This window comes from Prosopis cineraria, unplaced genomic scaffold (genome assembly GCF_029017545.1).
Source record: "Prosopis cineraria cultivar Desert tree isolate PC_DT_omini unplaced genomic scaffold, ASM2901754v1 PC15, whole genome shotgun sequence".
NCBI lineage: Eukaryota > Viridiplantae > Streptophyta > Magnoliopsida > Fabales > Fabaceae > Prosopis > Prosopis cineraria.
Genome location: NW_026555346.1, coordinates 2,968,660 through 2,986,665, shown reverse-complemented (window position 1 = coordinate 2,986,665; position 18,006 = coordinate 2,968,660). Strand labels below are relative to the sequence as shown.

At 34.7% G+C, this 18,006-nt stretch overlaps 2 protein-coding genes across 2 annotated transcripts; one reads left to right on the top strand and one right to left on the bottom strand.

Moving 5' to 3' along the window:
- The first annotated feature begins 2,480 nt into the window (after positions 1–2,480).
- LOC129294268 (replication factor C subunit 5) lies at positions 2,481–9,319 on the top strand. The gene is made up of 9 exons (XM_054932489.1): positions 2,481–2,824; positions 3,461–3,677; positions 4,379–4,458; positions 4,538–4,697; positions 5,798–5,879; positions 8,011–8,140; positions 8,233–8,296; positions 8,378–8,446; positions 8,887–9,319. The coding sequence occupies exons 1-9, from the start codon at positions 2,638–2,640 to the stop codon at positions 8,984–8,986; spliced, it is 1,089 nt and encodes a 362-aa protein (XP_054788464.1). The 5' UTR covers positions 2,481–2,637; the 3' UTR covers positions 8,987–9,319.
- Positions 9,320–10,064: 745 nt separating this feature from the next.
- Positions 10,065–11,894, bottom strand: LOC129294269 (NAC domain-containing protein 2-like). Its single transcript, XM_054932490.1, has 3 exons — positions 11,659–11,894; positions 11,294–11,568; positions 10,065–10,886 (listed from the first exon to the last, which is right to left on the bottom strand). Exons 1-3 carry the CDS (start codon positions 11,822–11,824, stop codon positions 10,461–10,463), a joined length of 867 nt encoding a protein of 288 aa, XP_054788465.1. The 5' UTR covers positions 11,825–11,894; the 3' UTR covers positions 10,065–10,460.
- Positions 11,895–18,006: the final 6,112 nt, after the last annotated feature.

The following is an 18,006-nucleotide window of genomic DNA, read 5'->3' as shown; positions in this document are numbered from 1 at the left end:
TCTGTTGAAAAAGTTCATCAGAATTCGCTCTTCGCTGAGTTTTTGTGAAGTATGTGTATGCTGGTCTCTGAATTTTCCTCTTGTCTTTAAATTAAACTCGTTTTTCATACAGCACACATATTTCCTCCGCCAAGAAATCTGTATTTCCTGGGTTATAACTGTCAGGAATCAGGATAGAACAGCAGCGAAAATACAAGAGCAAGGAATCGGAATCTTATACACGCACGTTCATAGGTGCACCTCATGCGCACTACGTGATAATTGGCATTTATAAAATAATGCAAGGAGTCGACTGATGAATGCTTTATAAATCATTCATCAACAATATCTTCATATCAATAGATAGGTTTAAACTAACAATACTAAAATTATCAGCAACGTTCTTGCTATCTGGAGAAATATTCATTGGCAACTCACGTGCCAAAATGTTGTGTCAAAGTAAACACGTGATTTTTGCATTAATTTTTTTTTACAAGGTCTTCAATTCTCACTCCCCCATGATTATACATTAGAAGGGCATATTTTTTTGCTAAAAAAAACTATAATAAATGTTCATATTTTGGAATTTAAAAAGTGTGAGTAATCAAATAATCTGCATCGTTTCGTGTATATATTTTAATAACTTCTCTCTTCATAATTTTATTCTCAAAATGATATTTAATTCCTTAAACTAATTTTAGACCAGAAAGTTAAAAACATCTGCGTGAAAAGTTTAAGCCAGGTGACACTGTCAGCAAAATGTTGTACTATATCATTATTATAAAATTAAAGAAGATATAAACATGCATTAATATAGAGAAAAAATTGATAACTATTATTTCAATTATATTATAACAAAATATATTTATCAAACATGAAAAATAAATAAAATTTATTAATTAATATCAAGAAACATGTAAAGTATTGAAAAAAAATAAGTGGACTTCAAAAATAACAAGTACACTAACGAATGATTTAAATTAAAACTATAAGTAAAATGTGCTGTGAATAACAGTGACGATGAACAAATATTTTTACTGCAAAAATATTGAGTATTTAAACAGCCATATCATTATATCGGTTATAAGTGTAATAATCATTATATCAATTATAAGCATAATAATCATTTATATTATATTTTATTATTTTAATAGAAAGTCACACTATATCACGCAAGATATAATTTGTTGTTATTATTGCTATCTCTCTACATTTTTTTTTGGGTACATGCTATGTCCGTATTTCTTATTAAAGGTTGAGTGGTAAATTTATCCCTAAACAATGCATCCAAGAGTGTCCCAATCTTAAACTCATTTTTTTTAATATTTTTCTTCAACATTTTTTATACAGTGTAATATTGCTCCCGCCTTAACAACGATTAACTTTAATTGTCAGTTAACAAAAAAATTACCAAAAAAAAAAGGATCTCATAAATTACAAAGATGGACAACAAAAATTTCCCGATAATTTTGTTTTAATTCTTTGGAAAAGGCTATCCAAGGTCGCACATAATAATTGCAATTGCTTTAAAGTCCCACCGGTTATACAAAGACCACAAATAACAAGAAGAAACTTATTCCGACGACGTACCCAAGAACATTTCCGACAGCCACGAAGAAAAATATCAATTCGCTTCAAGTGCATGGGACGTTGATTTAGAAAAGGCAGAGCATTCTCTTGTGGGATTTGAACTCTGGATCGGTGCTGGAGTTATAGGAAGAGTTGATGGGGCCTCTGATTCAAATCTGCTGATGAATGTGACGACGAAGAGACAAATTTTCATATGAGTGCTGCTCACACCTATGAGCTTCGAAGCTTGGATGAATTAAAGTCGCAAGGGCGAGAATATGAGGATGTGCCAATAGGTAGTTTCGAAGGTGGAGTCACGTCAGGTGATTCAACCATTCCGAGTGATGAGAATGGAAGGAGATACGTCTTTTTCCAAAGATGACAAGACGATGAGTGATCTTAATAATTAGAGTTACAACATCCAATGAGGTGTACAGTGTTGGTGGGTTGAAGGTGGGCTATGGTGGCGACTTATTCGAACTCCTTCTCATCCCATTCTTCACATATTAAGGGTGAAGAAGAAGATAAGAAGAAAGCAGGCTATGTGAGGAGTTGGAATGCCCAACAATGTCCAACAATGGATAAACTACTTGACTGTCCAACATATCAAGTAAAACAAAATAAATTATAAATATTAATTTAAATAATTGATAAAAACTGCGATTACTTCTAACTTTGTACTTTGTAGAGCCATTCAAAGGTTGAGTGATATTAATCTTCTCTTAACAATGACATGTCAGTTGTATATAACAATAAATATTATACCAATAAACGATAATGAGTAATTTACTTAAAATTTATAAGTCAAATTATTTATTTATTTATTTTAAAGTGTAAATTTCAAGCAGAATGCTCATCAACCCCGCATTTTTTAACGGAGGACTACCTATTTATTAGTTAATTATGGACCGTAATGTCGTGAATTGCACTGAACAGCCCGTGCACCCGTTTTGGAATCGCTATTTGGCGCCATCAGCCTGGAGCATTGTCGTTGGCGGAAAAAAAAAGAAAAAAAGAAACTTGCGCTTCGTAGCTATGAATCTCACTCCACCTCCTGCCGAAGATTAAGCAAAGTGCAGCACTCTATCGATGGCGGAGACAACTTCTCCCATGCTCATTGACGACAATAATGATAACTTCTCTGCCATACCCAACAAGGGCAAAAGCATGGTCGTTGCTGGCAACCCACCGGACGGCAGGGATACTCCGTGGGTTGAGAAGTACCGCCCCAAGTCCCTCGACGACGTCGCCGCACATCGCGACATTGTCGATACCAGTACGACTCAACGCTTCCTTTCCCTCTCTCCTCTAAGTTCTAGGGTTTATGATACTTACTGTGAAATTTATCGTCTTTTTCTGTTTCCGGCCCGAAACAATTGCAAAAAAAAAAAAAAAAACTTCTTTAACCGGTCCAATCCCATTTTTTTTAATTGTGGCATTACATTTCTTGGTCTGAGAAAAATTTGTCCCGTCTATTTGTTACTAGGGTTTCGCTTGTATTGTGTAATTATCATGTCGAAACATAAATTTAGACACTCACTGGAATTTTTGGCTGGATATCTTAGGTTGTTACCACATGGGAAGGGATGAAGGGACTTGAGCATAATTACCTAATTGCGTGTATTATATTACTTGTATAATTTCCATAGGAGTACTTCTGCATTGAATCTTTTCTAGCAGACTGTATTACTCTGGTATTTTCCCTTGTGTCTCTGTTTTGGTCGGAGGAAAAGAAAGAGGATTGGTTATATACTACTGCTATTACCATTGCCTGGTTTGATAATATACTACTGTTACCATTGTCTGGTTTTTGAGTCCATGACTATCGTAAGATTCTTGTTCTCATCATGACTTCATTGCTGTTAATACTGACTCTATGTTTGCTGCTTATTATTTTTTTGTTGTTGAACAGTTGATAGGCTGACATCTGAGAACAGATTACCCCATCTTCTATTGTACGGCCCTCCAGGCACGGGCAAAACATCAACTATTCTCGCTGTGGCCCGCAAACTATATGGAACACAATACCAAAACATGATTTTGGAGCTCAATGCATCAGATGACAGGGGAATTGATATCGTACGCCAACAGATCCAAGATTTTGCTAGCACCCAGAGCTTCTCATTTGGGTTGTTTTCAGTATTTAATTCTACTTTATAGCTTGTATTTTCTCTGTAGTGTGGTAAATTCCCTGATACAGATTGTAAATATGTATAATCTGCTGCCATGGTACAGACTATTTTGTGTTGTATTTGCATGCTGATGAATCTTATGATTAATTATTGGTCTCCCTGTGTCTAGTATTTCTGTACTTTCTGGCTCTTGCGCTGATTTGTGAGCTTCTAATCAGTTATGCGGGTCAATCCAGAGGTTCTACACGGTTACATATAAATTATGTGTCTGTGTCCTTGCCCTGGAAATTCCTTCCTCCAACAATTGCAAATTTGGCGTTGAATTTTGATCTGATATTCTTTGATCCTTGCTTGTGTTGTGTAATATATTATTCTGCTAAATTTTAATAATTTATTGTGAAAGCATTATTATTTTCCCCAGAAAATTTTGTAACTGGTAACTATGGCAGCTATATTTTAAATGTTTTTCTCCTGTGTACAGGTGTGAACGCCTAGACCCTTAATCATGATTAAAAAAATGTCATTTTTTGCTTGTATCATTTTTCAGTTATGATGTTTCTGATTGTTGAAGGCATGGATTGTTTTCCTGTGTTTTCTTCTGTGCATTTCATTGTGAAACTACATGTCAAGGCATGAAAACTATACTGAAATTGCCAGTTTTGGTCTTAGCTGATGAGCTAGAGGTCCTTGTTTTACAGAGTCAAGTCCTCTGTAAAGTTGGTCTTGTTAGATGAGGCTGATGCAATGACAAAGGATGCACAATTTGCACTGCGTAGAGGTATAACTGTTGTCTATATAGCACTAGCAGAGCTAAAACCATTTTCTTGTGTTATAATGCCCTTCATCTTTCGTTGCAGTTATTGAGAAATATACAAAAAATACTAGGTTTGCACTTATCTGTAACCATGTAAACAAGATTATTCCAGCACTGCAATCAAGATGCACTAGATTTCGGTTTGCCCCTCTTGATACTGTCCATATTACTGAGAGATTGAAGCATATTATTAATGCTGAAGGGTAAGTATTATCATCTCTGTTATTGTATATGCATGTTGCGAGTTTGCAGTGTGGAAAAGCTTACTTTATTCGGAAGACCGAAGCATACATATAGAAGGGAGAAGATCTGATAGAATTGCACCAAATCTGCCGATATAACTAAGAAAGATAATAATAAATATTCTGATTTTAATATCCCTATGAATCTGTAAAAATATCTCTAATACAATAAATATGATAACAATAAAACAAACTAGGGCTGGATAAATTGGTAACGGGCCTAGGTTAAGTTGGTCCACTTTCAAGGCATAATCATATACAACTGTCCTAAAGCTTTCACAAGAAAGGAAAAGCACTGCTCTTTTGGGTTGCCAGTACCTTTGGAGGAACTTTTTTTTTTTTTGACAGATATACTGTTTCTTCTTTAATAAATATCCTGGAGGGTCTGGGCACTGGGTGGGCTAGTGTGGGAAAAAGTACTTTGTTATTTCACGCATTATTATAGCATATGCAGCTATTGTTATTTCATTTGAGAGGGTGATTATAACTTGTCCAAACATGATTGAAGTAATTACCTGATCGGAAAGAGCTCTTTTTCAGGAAGAATCGCCCTTCTTTTAAGAATTACACACATACACAACATCTTAGAGGAAGTTCAAATTTTTGAGTGAAAAATAACACTAAGATTGAAATATTTTAGATTTTATGAAAGAAAAAAATTCAGGGTTTCAGGAACATCATTTTGTGTTGGATGCCAGCCTCTGCAAAATATATATAAATTGATTCTTCCATTCATTTGCACATAAATGCAGAAATACTCTGTTCAAATTGCTAATATGCTTTTCTTATTACTTCTTGCAGTTAATACTTAATTAAATATTATTTAATTATTAAATTTTGAACCATTGTTTAGTTGAATACTGTGATTTATTAGCCGGATAATTCAGTCATGTAGTTTTTTTTTTTTAAATTTTCTTTTGAAGTAGACTTTATTTTCCTCGGTCCAATATTGCTACTCTCTAGTCACTCTAGTATCTTGTTCTTGACTGCTGTGACATTGTGATTCAACAGTTAAGCCCAATAACTTACAATATGATGATTCTATTTTGTAATTTGACTAGGCTTGATGTTACAGAAAGCGGCTTAGCAGCACTTGTTCGACTTAGTAATGGAGATATGAGAAAGGCTTTGAACATTTTGCAGGTTGCATTTAAGGAGTGACCGTACCTGTTATATTTGATGATATTTTATTTTGGGAGTATTTCAGCATTCTACACTATAAATTCTTGAATATCCTCAACCTCAGATTTAGTCAGCAATTTTTCCATATTTGATATTTAGGCATACTTCTAGAGAACTTGCTGTATTGGGACTTTGGAATGTATAAAGGAAACGTAGGAAAACTGAATATGATCGAATAAGCACCAACATTGATAGGGACATGGATTGGAAAACACAGCAACATGACAACATTTGAGGCATACTAAAAAGCTTTTAGTCATGTCAAACTTCTCAAAGAAATTAAAGTGTAGTAGTAGGAGCACCCTAGGTGATTTTATCCTCAAAGAGCAAGCATTTTACAATTAAATCAATTCAATGATCATTACAAATTAAAATTTTAGAATTGAATTGAAGAGTTTAAAAGAGAATTTGGATGTCTTTATTTGATTTTAATGTGAAACAAATAAAGAGAAAACGTGCAGAAATCAATCAAGTATCAAAGTAGCTACCCAAGTTTAGATTCCACCACTTTCATCCTTGTTCTTTGTCACCTAGTTTTAGATTTAATTGCCTTCTTCAATTGGTGTGTGAAGGTGTCTTAATGACCATCAAGACAAGGTGATAGTGATTAAAAACCTAGCAATCACTTAGAATTCAATGCACAGACCACCCTAAGATAGATATACCAATATGTGATTCAATTCTTGAAACTAGTTCTAACTCTTGCCTTGATCATGATTAATACATTAAAACAATCAAGGTTATAATGTTAAATAGAGTTTAAAACTTAAACAATAGCTAATACAAGTCCAAACAGCAAGAGATTGAAATAGAAATATGTGTTCATTCATCAAAATCTTGAGGCATAAATACAAACACTTAGAGTGCGTAATTAGTTCAAGAATCAAATACACATCCTTTCTTCTTTGGAACATGAATTTCAGTCATAATGATTAATTTAAGACCTAGAATTAATCATTACGAGTATCAATTGCAGAATTAAAGAAGGAGAAGAGAAGAATTTAAAGCAATTGAAAGTAAAAGAAAAGGTTTAGAAGAACTCAAGATGTGGCTTTGTCTTCTTGGAAAGCTTTGAGACTCTAGCTTCTCATGGTGAATTCTTCTTGAAATCCAAGTTTGAATCCTTCTTAAGATAACTTCTATGGCTTCAATACTTGCTTCAGATGAAGGAATGTGGTTAGGAAAATGAGGGAAAATAATGGAAAATTCGAATGAAGTGGTGCTGTAAATATTAGAAAAATGAGAGAGAATATGTGTGAAATGTAATATGTAAAAAAAAAAATGAATCAAGTGTTGCACAACCCCAAACCCCTATATTCAACTTGTAATGGTGTAAAATGAGTAGAATAGAATGAGTTTTAGTGGATCAAAGTCATAAAATATCTCAAACTACTTAACAAACTTAGTTAGGAGAGTCGAGAATGAATGTGGCCTCTATTTAAGCTAGGTTAATTTGGATGCACATGTAGCTATTGTAGGATGTTTCACACTTGATTAGAACTCACTAAATACTTTTAAAAAGATAATCAAAGGGTAATTAAGGGCTTCTTGGTGGAAATCCTCAATGCCTATAGTAATTAGAAGCTCTTTGAACCAAAATTCAAAGCCGATTGCAAGATATAATACTATTTCTAAGATCTAGGTTATAAAACATGACAACTTAATATTAATGTCCCTATGTTGGAAAATTCTATGACTTGTGTGTTTTAATGTCTCTTTATAACCTAGAATGTATTTGAATCTCAAATTTGTTTCATTGATCTTAGGAAGATAAAAGACACAAATTAAGTTAATGTTCTAAAATTGCCCAAAATTGTCAAAATGACAAAACTACCCCTAGGATATGAATGAACTCTATTTAATTCTAGAAGCATAGGAATTCCTAATTATGCAAGAATTAAGTTTTCAAGAATGCAATAATGCAAGAATATCATCCCAAAATATATGCAAATAATGCAATATGTCACATACATATGTCTAGGAATCCTATCAACTTGTTGCTACTATGGAATTGATGTTATCAAAGGGTATGTTCTGGATTATTTGTTCCAATGGATTCTTGATGACATTTTTTGTTACTTCATGTTTGCAGTCAACGCATATGGCTTCTCAGCAGATAACAGAAGAAGCTGTTTATCTTTGTACTGGAAACCCATTACCCAAAGACATCGAGCAAATATCTCACTGGCTTCTGAATGAACAATTTGCGGATAGTTTTAAAAGTATTAAGCTGATTTTACTTCTTTTAATGTTATTTTGCTCAGATGCTTTTACTAAGCAATTTATTTATATTTTGTTGCATAACTTCCTACAGGAATATATGAAATCAAAACAAGAAAAGGATTGGCTCTGGTCGATATTGTGAGAGAAGTCACAATGTAAGCCTTGTGCATCGTGCTGACTTTCTAACTTACTGGAAATTCTTTTATGATGTTGATTTCTTTGTATTTTTATCACAGGTTTGTTTTTAAGATTAGGATGCCTCCAAGTGTTCGAGTACAGTTGATGAATGATTTGGCTGACATAGAGTATGTATTCCTGTCATGCTCTTCTGTATTCTATCATCCCTCTCCCTGACTTGACAGATAAATGGCAACATTTGAAAGAAAGGTTGCTCATATTTGATATATCCGAACCACAAGTATTTTGATGCTTTAGTCGCTCGCATCCGTTTTCCAGGATTAATTATATTGACCACTGATTATTGATGTGCCTAAGGTGATTTATCTTTCGGACGTTTGTTGTAGTTTATAACACAAATAAGTGCCTTGAGCTTGTAATGGGCCAGCCTTCACGAATCTCCCCTTCTTTTTAACATATATCAATTGCATCCTTTTCCTCCTCCTTGCCTCCAGTTGAGGATAGCGGTTGAGTGCAGTTTTGAAGTGAATGGTTGAATTTTATTATTTTTGGGGCTGTTGGAGTTTTTGGCTTATGATAATGAAAATGGAATTGTCTGTTCATGCAGGTACAGATTGAGTTTTGGGTGCAACGACAAGCTGCAGCTGGGATCGGTTATTGCTTCTTTCACTCGGGCTAGATCTGCACTGGTTGCAGCTGCTAATTAACTTGCTCCGTTGAGGCACCGGTTGTGGCTGCTAATTAACTTGCTTCCAATCTTCGGAGTGATATTGCTTTTACGATCTTAGTGAGGGGTGTTTAGTTTACTCTGGCAACTCTTCATTACTGGAATGGTAAGAATATCAAGCTGCATAAAGAAATGCTTTGTTAGGCTTTTAACCTGAGATGAGTTCGCTCGCATTTTGGAGGATTAGTCATTTAAAAATTCCAATGCGGGGGTATTTTCTTCTACACCTTTACTGCTGAATATATTGTACTTTATCCAGAATTCGGCCTTTTTTACGTGTTCATCTAAATTTATTTGATATCGTTCTCATCAATGATCTATCATCTATGCATTTGGCCAACGAAAAAAAAAAACATCTATGCAAGTTTTCTCAGTCCCTGACGTCGTTATCTCGATGGATAAGATATTTGACTATGGGCAAGCTTGGTTAAGGGAAATTATAAACTATTATTCTACATCATTCTTGGTAAGTTATTTATTAAAAATATAAGAGTTATAATTTTTATGCATCTTGGACTCTTGGTATTATATGGTTTTAATTAGTTGTAAAGGTTGCACGCATATTGTAATAAAAAATTGACAACAAAAATATAAACAAATGCATGTAGACTCTGAAGTCAATCCGTTGTAGTTAATCAGAGAAACGAGCAGCAATTTCAGGACGCGAATCACTGGATTCAATTCTCATCTTCTCTCACGTTGTGTTGTACGTAGAAGTATTATCAAGATAGATAAGATGAGATCGATAGCTTCACGTTGGCATGTGCTAGATTTCAAAGCAGTATGTTGTTATATATTTTTTTAACGCTGGTCCAAAAAAATAGTTTTTTAGACCAACCAGGATGTTGGTATATTTAAAAGGTTAATTTATGCATGATGCATTCAAAAAAACTATGGAAGTAATAAATTAAGGGCCGGGTGAACATTGTTGAAGACGACCAAAAAAATAAAAATAAAATCAAAGCTTACTAAAAACTCGTGTGTACGTAGGCGAATATAGAATATTATTCTTTCTATACATACGTAAAGTAATACTTTAAACCATTTTAATATAATAGTAAGATGAAACGGTTACTTTAATTAAATGGTTATAATTTATACGGAACATGAAAAGTTCAAAACTCCATCACATAGCAGCTTACGCACGTAGAAACAAGCTATATACACATGCATGCTTGGTCCTTCCGATTCCGAGTCCCTTCCAGATACGTCAACATGCAAGCACCCTTGGACTTCAAAAACGATGGGCTCATAACGCTGCACCGAATATTCCCCACATACAAATCTACTTCCACCTTCCTCATCCATCCTAGTCTTAATTTGGCGAAAATAATCACCTACTCGACCGCACATGCACACTCATGGACCTCCTCCTGTCTCGTGCTGCCGTGCGATGCAGCCCCTGCAAATTCGTTTCCCCACCGGATACGATCAATTCATCACCGTTTATCCATTCAGAAGGGCATGAAAATGTCCTGCAACGGCCACATCTGATTATTGCTCAGGATCAACTGAGCCTGAGACTCGAAACCGTTGTTCATGGTGGCGCCCGCGTAATTATATGGAAACTCAAGGTGTTTTTCCCACTCACTCCACTTGGGTTCGCTCTGCACCTCGCTTGCAAACTCTGGCGATACGACATGCTCGGAGCAGCTCGACTCCGTGTGCAGCTTCGGGACTGAATCCGACTTGTCAAAGTTCAAGTGATCGGTCGCAGCCGCGGCATGAGGATGATGCCGGGGAATTCTAATACAGAGAGATACGTTTTCCGGCTTGTTGTCCACGATTTCAGACCATTCAGTTTTGGGGCTGCCAACCGTCGGTTGTTTCTCAATAATGCCCTTCTTGTTGTATATTCGGCAAAGCACCCAATCATCCAGCTGCAAAATCACAGCCACGAGATTAATCATCGTGTCAGTAATAATGGAGCACCAGGAATTTCCTCGAAATTATTGTTTATCAAGGAGAAAAGTTTGTCATGCTTGGGACCGAAAGTTTGCGGGCGAGGTAGGTTTAAACTAGGGAGGGTTCGTTTGGATCGTCCATAATTTCATATCGTTTTCACCTGCCGTCACTGGTGGACCTTGAGGACTTGTCATGATCCTCAGACTAAGATGCATGGGTGGGGTGGCTCCCAACAGCCAATAGATGATTCGAGGCGGCCAAACCCAAAGTAGTCATTTCAAGGCAAGTCCTCCCCCATGCGGCCCCCAACTATAGCTAATAATAATAAATTAAACAAAAAAAAAAAAAAAACGAAAGGCGCGTATGGGGTGACAGAATGTACCCTCAAGGTGTTGTTTTTGCGAGCGGAGCGATCCACGTCGGCCAGACGATACTCGTGCATAATCCAATTGGTTTTCTCCCCTTTGGGCGCTTTCCCCGAGTAGAAAACCAGGGCTTTCTTGATCCCGACGGGTTTCGGAAGTCCGATGGGTTTGTCAGCCCCGGTGGCCTTCCAGTACCCCGTGCCGGCAGCGCGGTTCGGCCTGGAACCGTTGGGATATTTGCGGTCCCTGGGCGAGAAGAAGTACCACTCCTTCTCTCCATACAGAGCCTTGCCTGCAAAAATTTAACCACGAGTTAAAGAATACACACGTGTGGAGGACTGGAGAAAGCGGGGAAAAGGGCCAAGGGGGAAGAAGAATATACCGGGAAGGTCCCAGGGATCGTACTTGTAAAGGTCGATTTCAGCAATGACGGGGATGGCTATAGGTTGGGAGGCACATTTTCGGCAGAGATAGTGCATGACGAGCTCATCATCGGTGGGATGGAATCTGAAGCCCGGTGGCAAGTGAAGCTCCGAAGGTGCGGCCATGTGGAGGGCTGAAGTGAAGGTTGAAACCTAAAACAGAGGCGGGAGAAGGGTATATATAATGATGTGGCGGGGGCATAGGGAGGGAAACAATTACTTTGACTGACCACACAACACAATTAAGTACTATAACTTCCATTGATAGCTAAATAAATAACAATTGCAATGTGTTATCATTTTCTTTTATTAAATTATCAATAAATTTTATAGTAATTAAATATTTTTTTATTAAAGTATCAATCGATTTAGTAATAATTAAATGTGCTGGGTAAAACTTGTATATAATTCTCCTACAAGAAGATGAACACGTGGAACTTGGAGAGGAAGGAAGCGAGGGGAACGTGCATGTGGATAGCCCACTTGAAAGGGGGGTGGGGGGAATTTGGTCACGGCTTACGCCAAAAAAGAGAGATAGGAAAGTGGTGGAATAGTGTGGAAGATTGTTATGTGATGTTATGATTTCAAATAATAAATAAATAAAAAGAAATTTGTGTATTTGCCCTATTGGGTGGATGGCTGAGTCACGCTAGTCAGTCAGCTGTGGCACCGTATGGGGGGTGAGGGGTTAAAAACGAAGTCTTGATTCTTCGCTTATTCGAGAGCTGAAGGCGTGTGTTGAAGTGTAAGATATAGATATATTATGCATTAAAATCTGCTGAAGAAGTGGAAGAAGAGAAGGGTGGGATTAGGATTTGGAGTTGGAGGCGTACATGAAATAGCGCGTGACCGCACCGCCTCTGGGGTTTGTCAGCTTGCGCTCTGGGTTGAATCGGGAGCTGGCCGTGGGGGTTGGTCATATCGCGTGCCGCCCGGCTTTCGGTGCTGGGCTGTTGTTACTTGCGAGTCGACTTGACACTTCACTTCGCACATTGATCGTGCGCGCCCCTACACTTTCCACATCTTTGATCGGATTTTTTTAAAAATTAAATTATAAATATTCACTTAAAACAGTTACAAAATAAATATCTTAACCGTGTAAAATGAAAGCTATATTTACAATTGTAACTCTTAAATTTAAATCCATCTTAATCAATATTCACAAATAACTTTTTATAAAAAAAATTTTGAGAGTTTAATTGTCATAAATTATTGTTTTAAGATTTTAATGTTATTTCCTCTTTTTCCCCTCAAATAAATTCTTGACAACAATTAAAAAAACAAATAACAATACACTCCCATTCTTTAATATACTCGCAAGACAAGTTTAATTTATTCGATGCTTATTAATTATTAAAAAATAATCGCTACGTTAGTAAAATTGTTAAAAAGTGTAACCTGTCAATTTTGTCTTTCTTTCGATTAAAAACCATGATAAATTGTTGCTGAGCAATTCAAACATTAAGAGATAAACAAGGGGGAAAATTTTAAAAAAAATAATTGTCATAACTTTGTTTTATATTATGATCAAATAAACTCCCAAAATTTATCTTATATTAAGGGACTATAAAAGGTAGCTTATACAGTAGAAGGGAGGGAACATAAAGAGGCGTGTTAATTATTAACAGTAAAAACGGGGAAAACCCAGCTATTTTTTTTTTTTTAAATCAGCAGATATTTAAAATCCCCCAACCATGAAGTGTATCTGTTGGATAAAAATAGTATTATTTCCTCCCCTCTATATAATGTAAGATATTTTTTTAAAATTTTGCTGGATCCAAAATCTAAGATCTGGGACATAATTTTTTTCAACCATAATTTTACTTTATTTATTATTTCTTTAGGAAAAAAAAAGTCAATTGAAATCTTGATTATTACTCCAAGGTATTTATAATAGACTAATCGATGAGGATATTTTCAATAGGTCAAATGTTACATGTTATCAAAAAAATATAATAAAAAGAGATGTATAGTTTGTAATAGATTAAAATTTCAACAGGATGTGTAAAATCCAAAATAAGTAGCGGTGCCACATGTATCGTGGAGAATATTTACAACCCGGCCGACTGGGACTGCCATTCTCATGTCGGCCTTTATTCTATTCTTTTTAATTATTTTGCAGCCGAAAATACTTGAGCCTACTTGTCCACCTGTCCTTGCCTTTTTCGTTGGGATTTCCTTGCTCCTGCACATTGCAACCATTCATTCAGGAATGGCATGCAGCTGTCTCCCCAATTGCGCGTTCATGTTCATGATGAATGCTCTCCGTGCAATTCCACGGATGCAAGTCAAACGCATGCTTCCCTGCGGTTCCTGTGAAGGGCCTCGCAATATTCGGAGCACGTTCAGTCCTCATCATGCGTGCTCATCATTCTGACAGAATCTGAACCGTCTAAATTAAAAATGATTAAACTATTCTTTTATTTTTTATTTTTTAAAATAAAATTTTAAATAAATATATTTATTATTAACATTTATCATTTATATTTAATCAGAGTCTATAATGTTCAGATTCAAAATTTTTAACTTCTTATACTATCAGATTCAAAACAATTTAAAATAAATTTATATCGTCATTCATAAAAATTAAAAAAATTAATATTAAATTTAGACTAATCTAATTAAATGTGAATGGTATATGTTAATAATAAAATATATTTATTTAAAATTTTAAAAATTTTCATTTTAAAAATTAAAAAAATAATTAAATCTGAACGGTCTAAATTGATTCAGAGGTGATGCTCATCACCCTTAATGAAAACTCAATGTTCTCTCCACAATATTGCAATCATTTTTTGGAGCCAGTTGATTTTCAAAAAAAAAATGGAATTTGAATTCAAATGTTATTGGAAGAATTGGTAAAAAAGACTTAATTAAAATAAAAATTATACCTAAGGACCAATTACATTTGAAAGACTATTGTGAATAAAATATTTATAAAATAATCTAATCAAGTGATTCCCCTCCTCTAAGAGATGATTTTAGGCGAGACGATTTCCAATGTAAGAAGTAAGTTGTGATTTGACCTTTCATCTCTTCACATGCAACCATACATGACCACCATTGTATAACTCTTCTTTCAGAGGACTTCAACTCATCTCTTCGCATGTCTTTTCACTCTGCTATGCAACTATGCATTCATGTATGTGGAGGACAATTTGCTATGAGAAAGAAGCAACTTCGAGCAGAGAGGTAATTTTTAATAAAGATTTCCTTCCTTCTTCTACAAGATTTACTTTCCCTATTACCTCCTGTTCGTCCAAAAGCTAGGCATATATTCTTAAGCCTAAAGTTTTTAGCCAATCCAAGTTTAAAAGGGTTATTAAGGAGCCTTTATTGATTCATAAATTTAAAATGGAGCTTGCAAGTATTTTTTTAAATTTTTTTATTATTACAGATTCACGAATTTTATTTTGTCTAGCCGTAAACATTTTTTTCTCTTTTGATGGACATTGACTTTTACTTAAGTGCTTTCCTTTTTCATTTGTTGGTTAATGATTACCTCTTGAATGTATTAATTATTCAGTGAATTAAATATTTGCCTTGATTCTTCAATTGTATTTGGTCTTTAGAATTAATTTTTCTTTTAATAAGGTATTTTTCACCAATTTTTCCAATGTTACTTGGTTTTCAATTTTTATAAAAAAATCTATTTAAAAAATCAATTTCAGACGTGGTTGGGTATGTTTTTAGTTAACCTATTTTTTTTATTTTTAAAACTTACAGCTTAAAAGCATACATTTATTTATTTATTTAAACTGACTTTTAAAAACCTACATTTAAATATAAATTTTATTATAACAACTAATTTTTATTAAATAAATTTTTGATAAATTAACTTTTGTTTAATGAAAACCAAACGTGCACTTAATCCTCTCATCGCCTCGTCATTTCCCTCTGGCAGTGGCACAATTGTCTATAGTCCAAAACAAATTGAAATTACAAATTAATGCTTAATCGTTTGCGAATTGCGACTCAAAAAGTTTGAACCATTCCATTATTTATCCCCCGCTCATATCATGAAAGAGAATGTAAGTAGCCGTTTTATTCGCGCCCCACAGAAGCAATACGCAGCCTTAACTGAACTGAATATATAATTGATTAATTAATATGTAACACGCGGGGGGTGATTGAAATCATCAAAAGAAAAAGAGATGGTCGTGATCAGAATAGAGTCCTCCCTCGCAAGAATTCAACGCACATGGACATCAACTCCTCAACCATCCCACATTCCCTAATGTCAAGAAGGAATTAATGCTTTCACCTTTCTATATATTTCTTTGGTTTTATTTATAATATGTTTTTATTAAAATAAATTTTTTTAACATTTATTAACTATATCTATAAATTTAATTATTTCTGAACTTCATCTTTATTAAATATATATATATATATAATAATGTATTTTTCTATGAAATTTAAATGAAAAAATTGTAATGAAAATTTAACAAAATAACTTATAAATAGGATAATTTTTTTTTTTTCCCTCCATCCTAAAAATAAGACTGGAAGGAATGTGTGTCAATATGCCCAACTTAATTACCATAAGGCACGAGGCGTTTTTCTGCCATTATATTTTCAATCAACAAAGATAACTTTTTAGTTAGTGGGGAACATCTTTTAACTGTATCATCAACAGTTAAAAAGAAAAAGAGCATAAAGAGCATCATTGTAGCATGATTAAAACCAAAACTGGGATGGTTCATGGTGCAAGAATGCTGAAAGATGATTCAGGGGTAATCAAGCACGCCAACACTGATAACCCCACCAAACTCGGCCTCAATGTTTTTCTTCTTCTTCTTTCTTTTTTTAAAGGCAGGTTAATGTGCTTGTTTTGAAGCAGAAGATTCTTTTACTTGCTCCCAATAATGTTGAATTGCAATGTGTATGATATCATGGTCCTAGTCCTGTTTGTTACAAAAATAAAATGGATTAAAAAACTAAAATAACAAAAATTAAATTATTATTTTTTTATAATAAGTATGATAAAACTCATTAATATATGCTTTAAATGTGAGAATTGTAATATTATTAAAAATTATTATACTTTTTAATCTCCTAAATTAAATTACCGCTTTTTTTATGGATGTGTTCATCTATTTTTTTAATTATTTTATTTTTATTTTTATTTTTATAATCCATTATATTTCATTAATTTATATGTCTAAATGAATCGAACAGGTTTGGTGTCTATGCTTTTGTCTTATCCGCAGAGCTTTGATGAAAACGCCACTAAATCAGGAAAGGGAACTTGAAGGGGCTGCCAACATCGCGAGTTTGTTCGCCGTCAATTTATTGCGAGTTAGAAAACAACTAAAGAAGGTGTATGTTCTGAAAAGATTAAAAAGGATGATTTTGTAGCCGCCATTAAAGCCTCCAATTCTCACTTGCTTTCACACTGTTCCCTTTTAACTTTTTAGCAGCTTCAATGAAAGCGAACATGCGCTGTGCTGTTCATTAAATGAAGCTTTGAAGGTTCGTTACATTATTTCAATTATTTTATCAACAAATAACAAAATGACTTTCTTAATTCCTGGATCCTGGACTCTTGGTGCTAGCAATTGAAATGCTGATTTTAACTTGACCGACGTATAACGGCCCTGCGTGCCATGGAAAAAATATGCTACATAACTGCTTCAACTCATTCCCCGCGTTTTTAATTAATTATTAATATTATTAATCAGGTTTATAGTATGACGTTTTTTTTCTTTAAATTAAAACTGACTTGGGCGAATTATAGGAAGTAGACGTTGTTATCAAATTTCCGCTACTTAAGATATGGCGGAAAGCAGGAGAGAAGACTTCCAGCAACTTGACCTCACCTGATCCCCCACTCTATTGCTTGTTTGGTGTGCTGCAACTGTATTTGATTTGTAAATACATCCCAAATATATCTTCTTTCTTAAATTCTGATACCAATAATAATAAGAATAGATACACAATATATTCCTTCTTTTAACATCGATGTGGGGCCTTCACTGTGGCTCATGGCTGGAGCCATACGACGAACACTCTAACAACAATTTAATGAGAGATGTACAAGCGTTTTGTAAACAATGAATGCTTGGTATTCCTTTTCGCCTCCCTTGGGCTTATTTATAGGCATTGGTTAGCGCCTGCCACTTTGCGTGTCCTTTGAAATTCGATGTCTCTCTTAGCTCATCCACTCACTCACGTCGTTGGTGGTTGTTTGTGTGTGTGTTGTAAAATTGTGGGGTTGTCATTCTTGTCCCTTCTCTCGGCCTTTCTTGGACCGTGTCCACTTTCATACTTAAGTAAAGGGTTTTGGGCTCAAATAAAACGTTCCC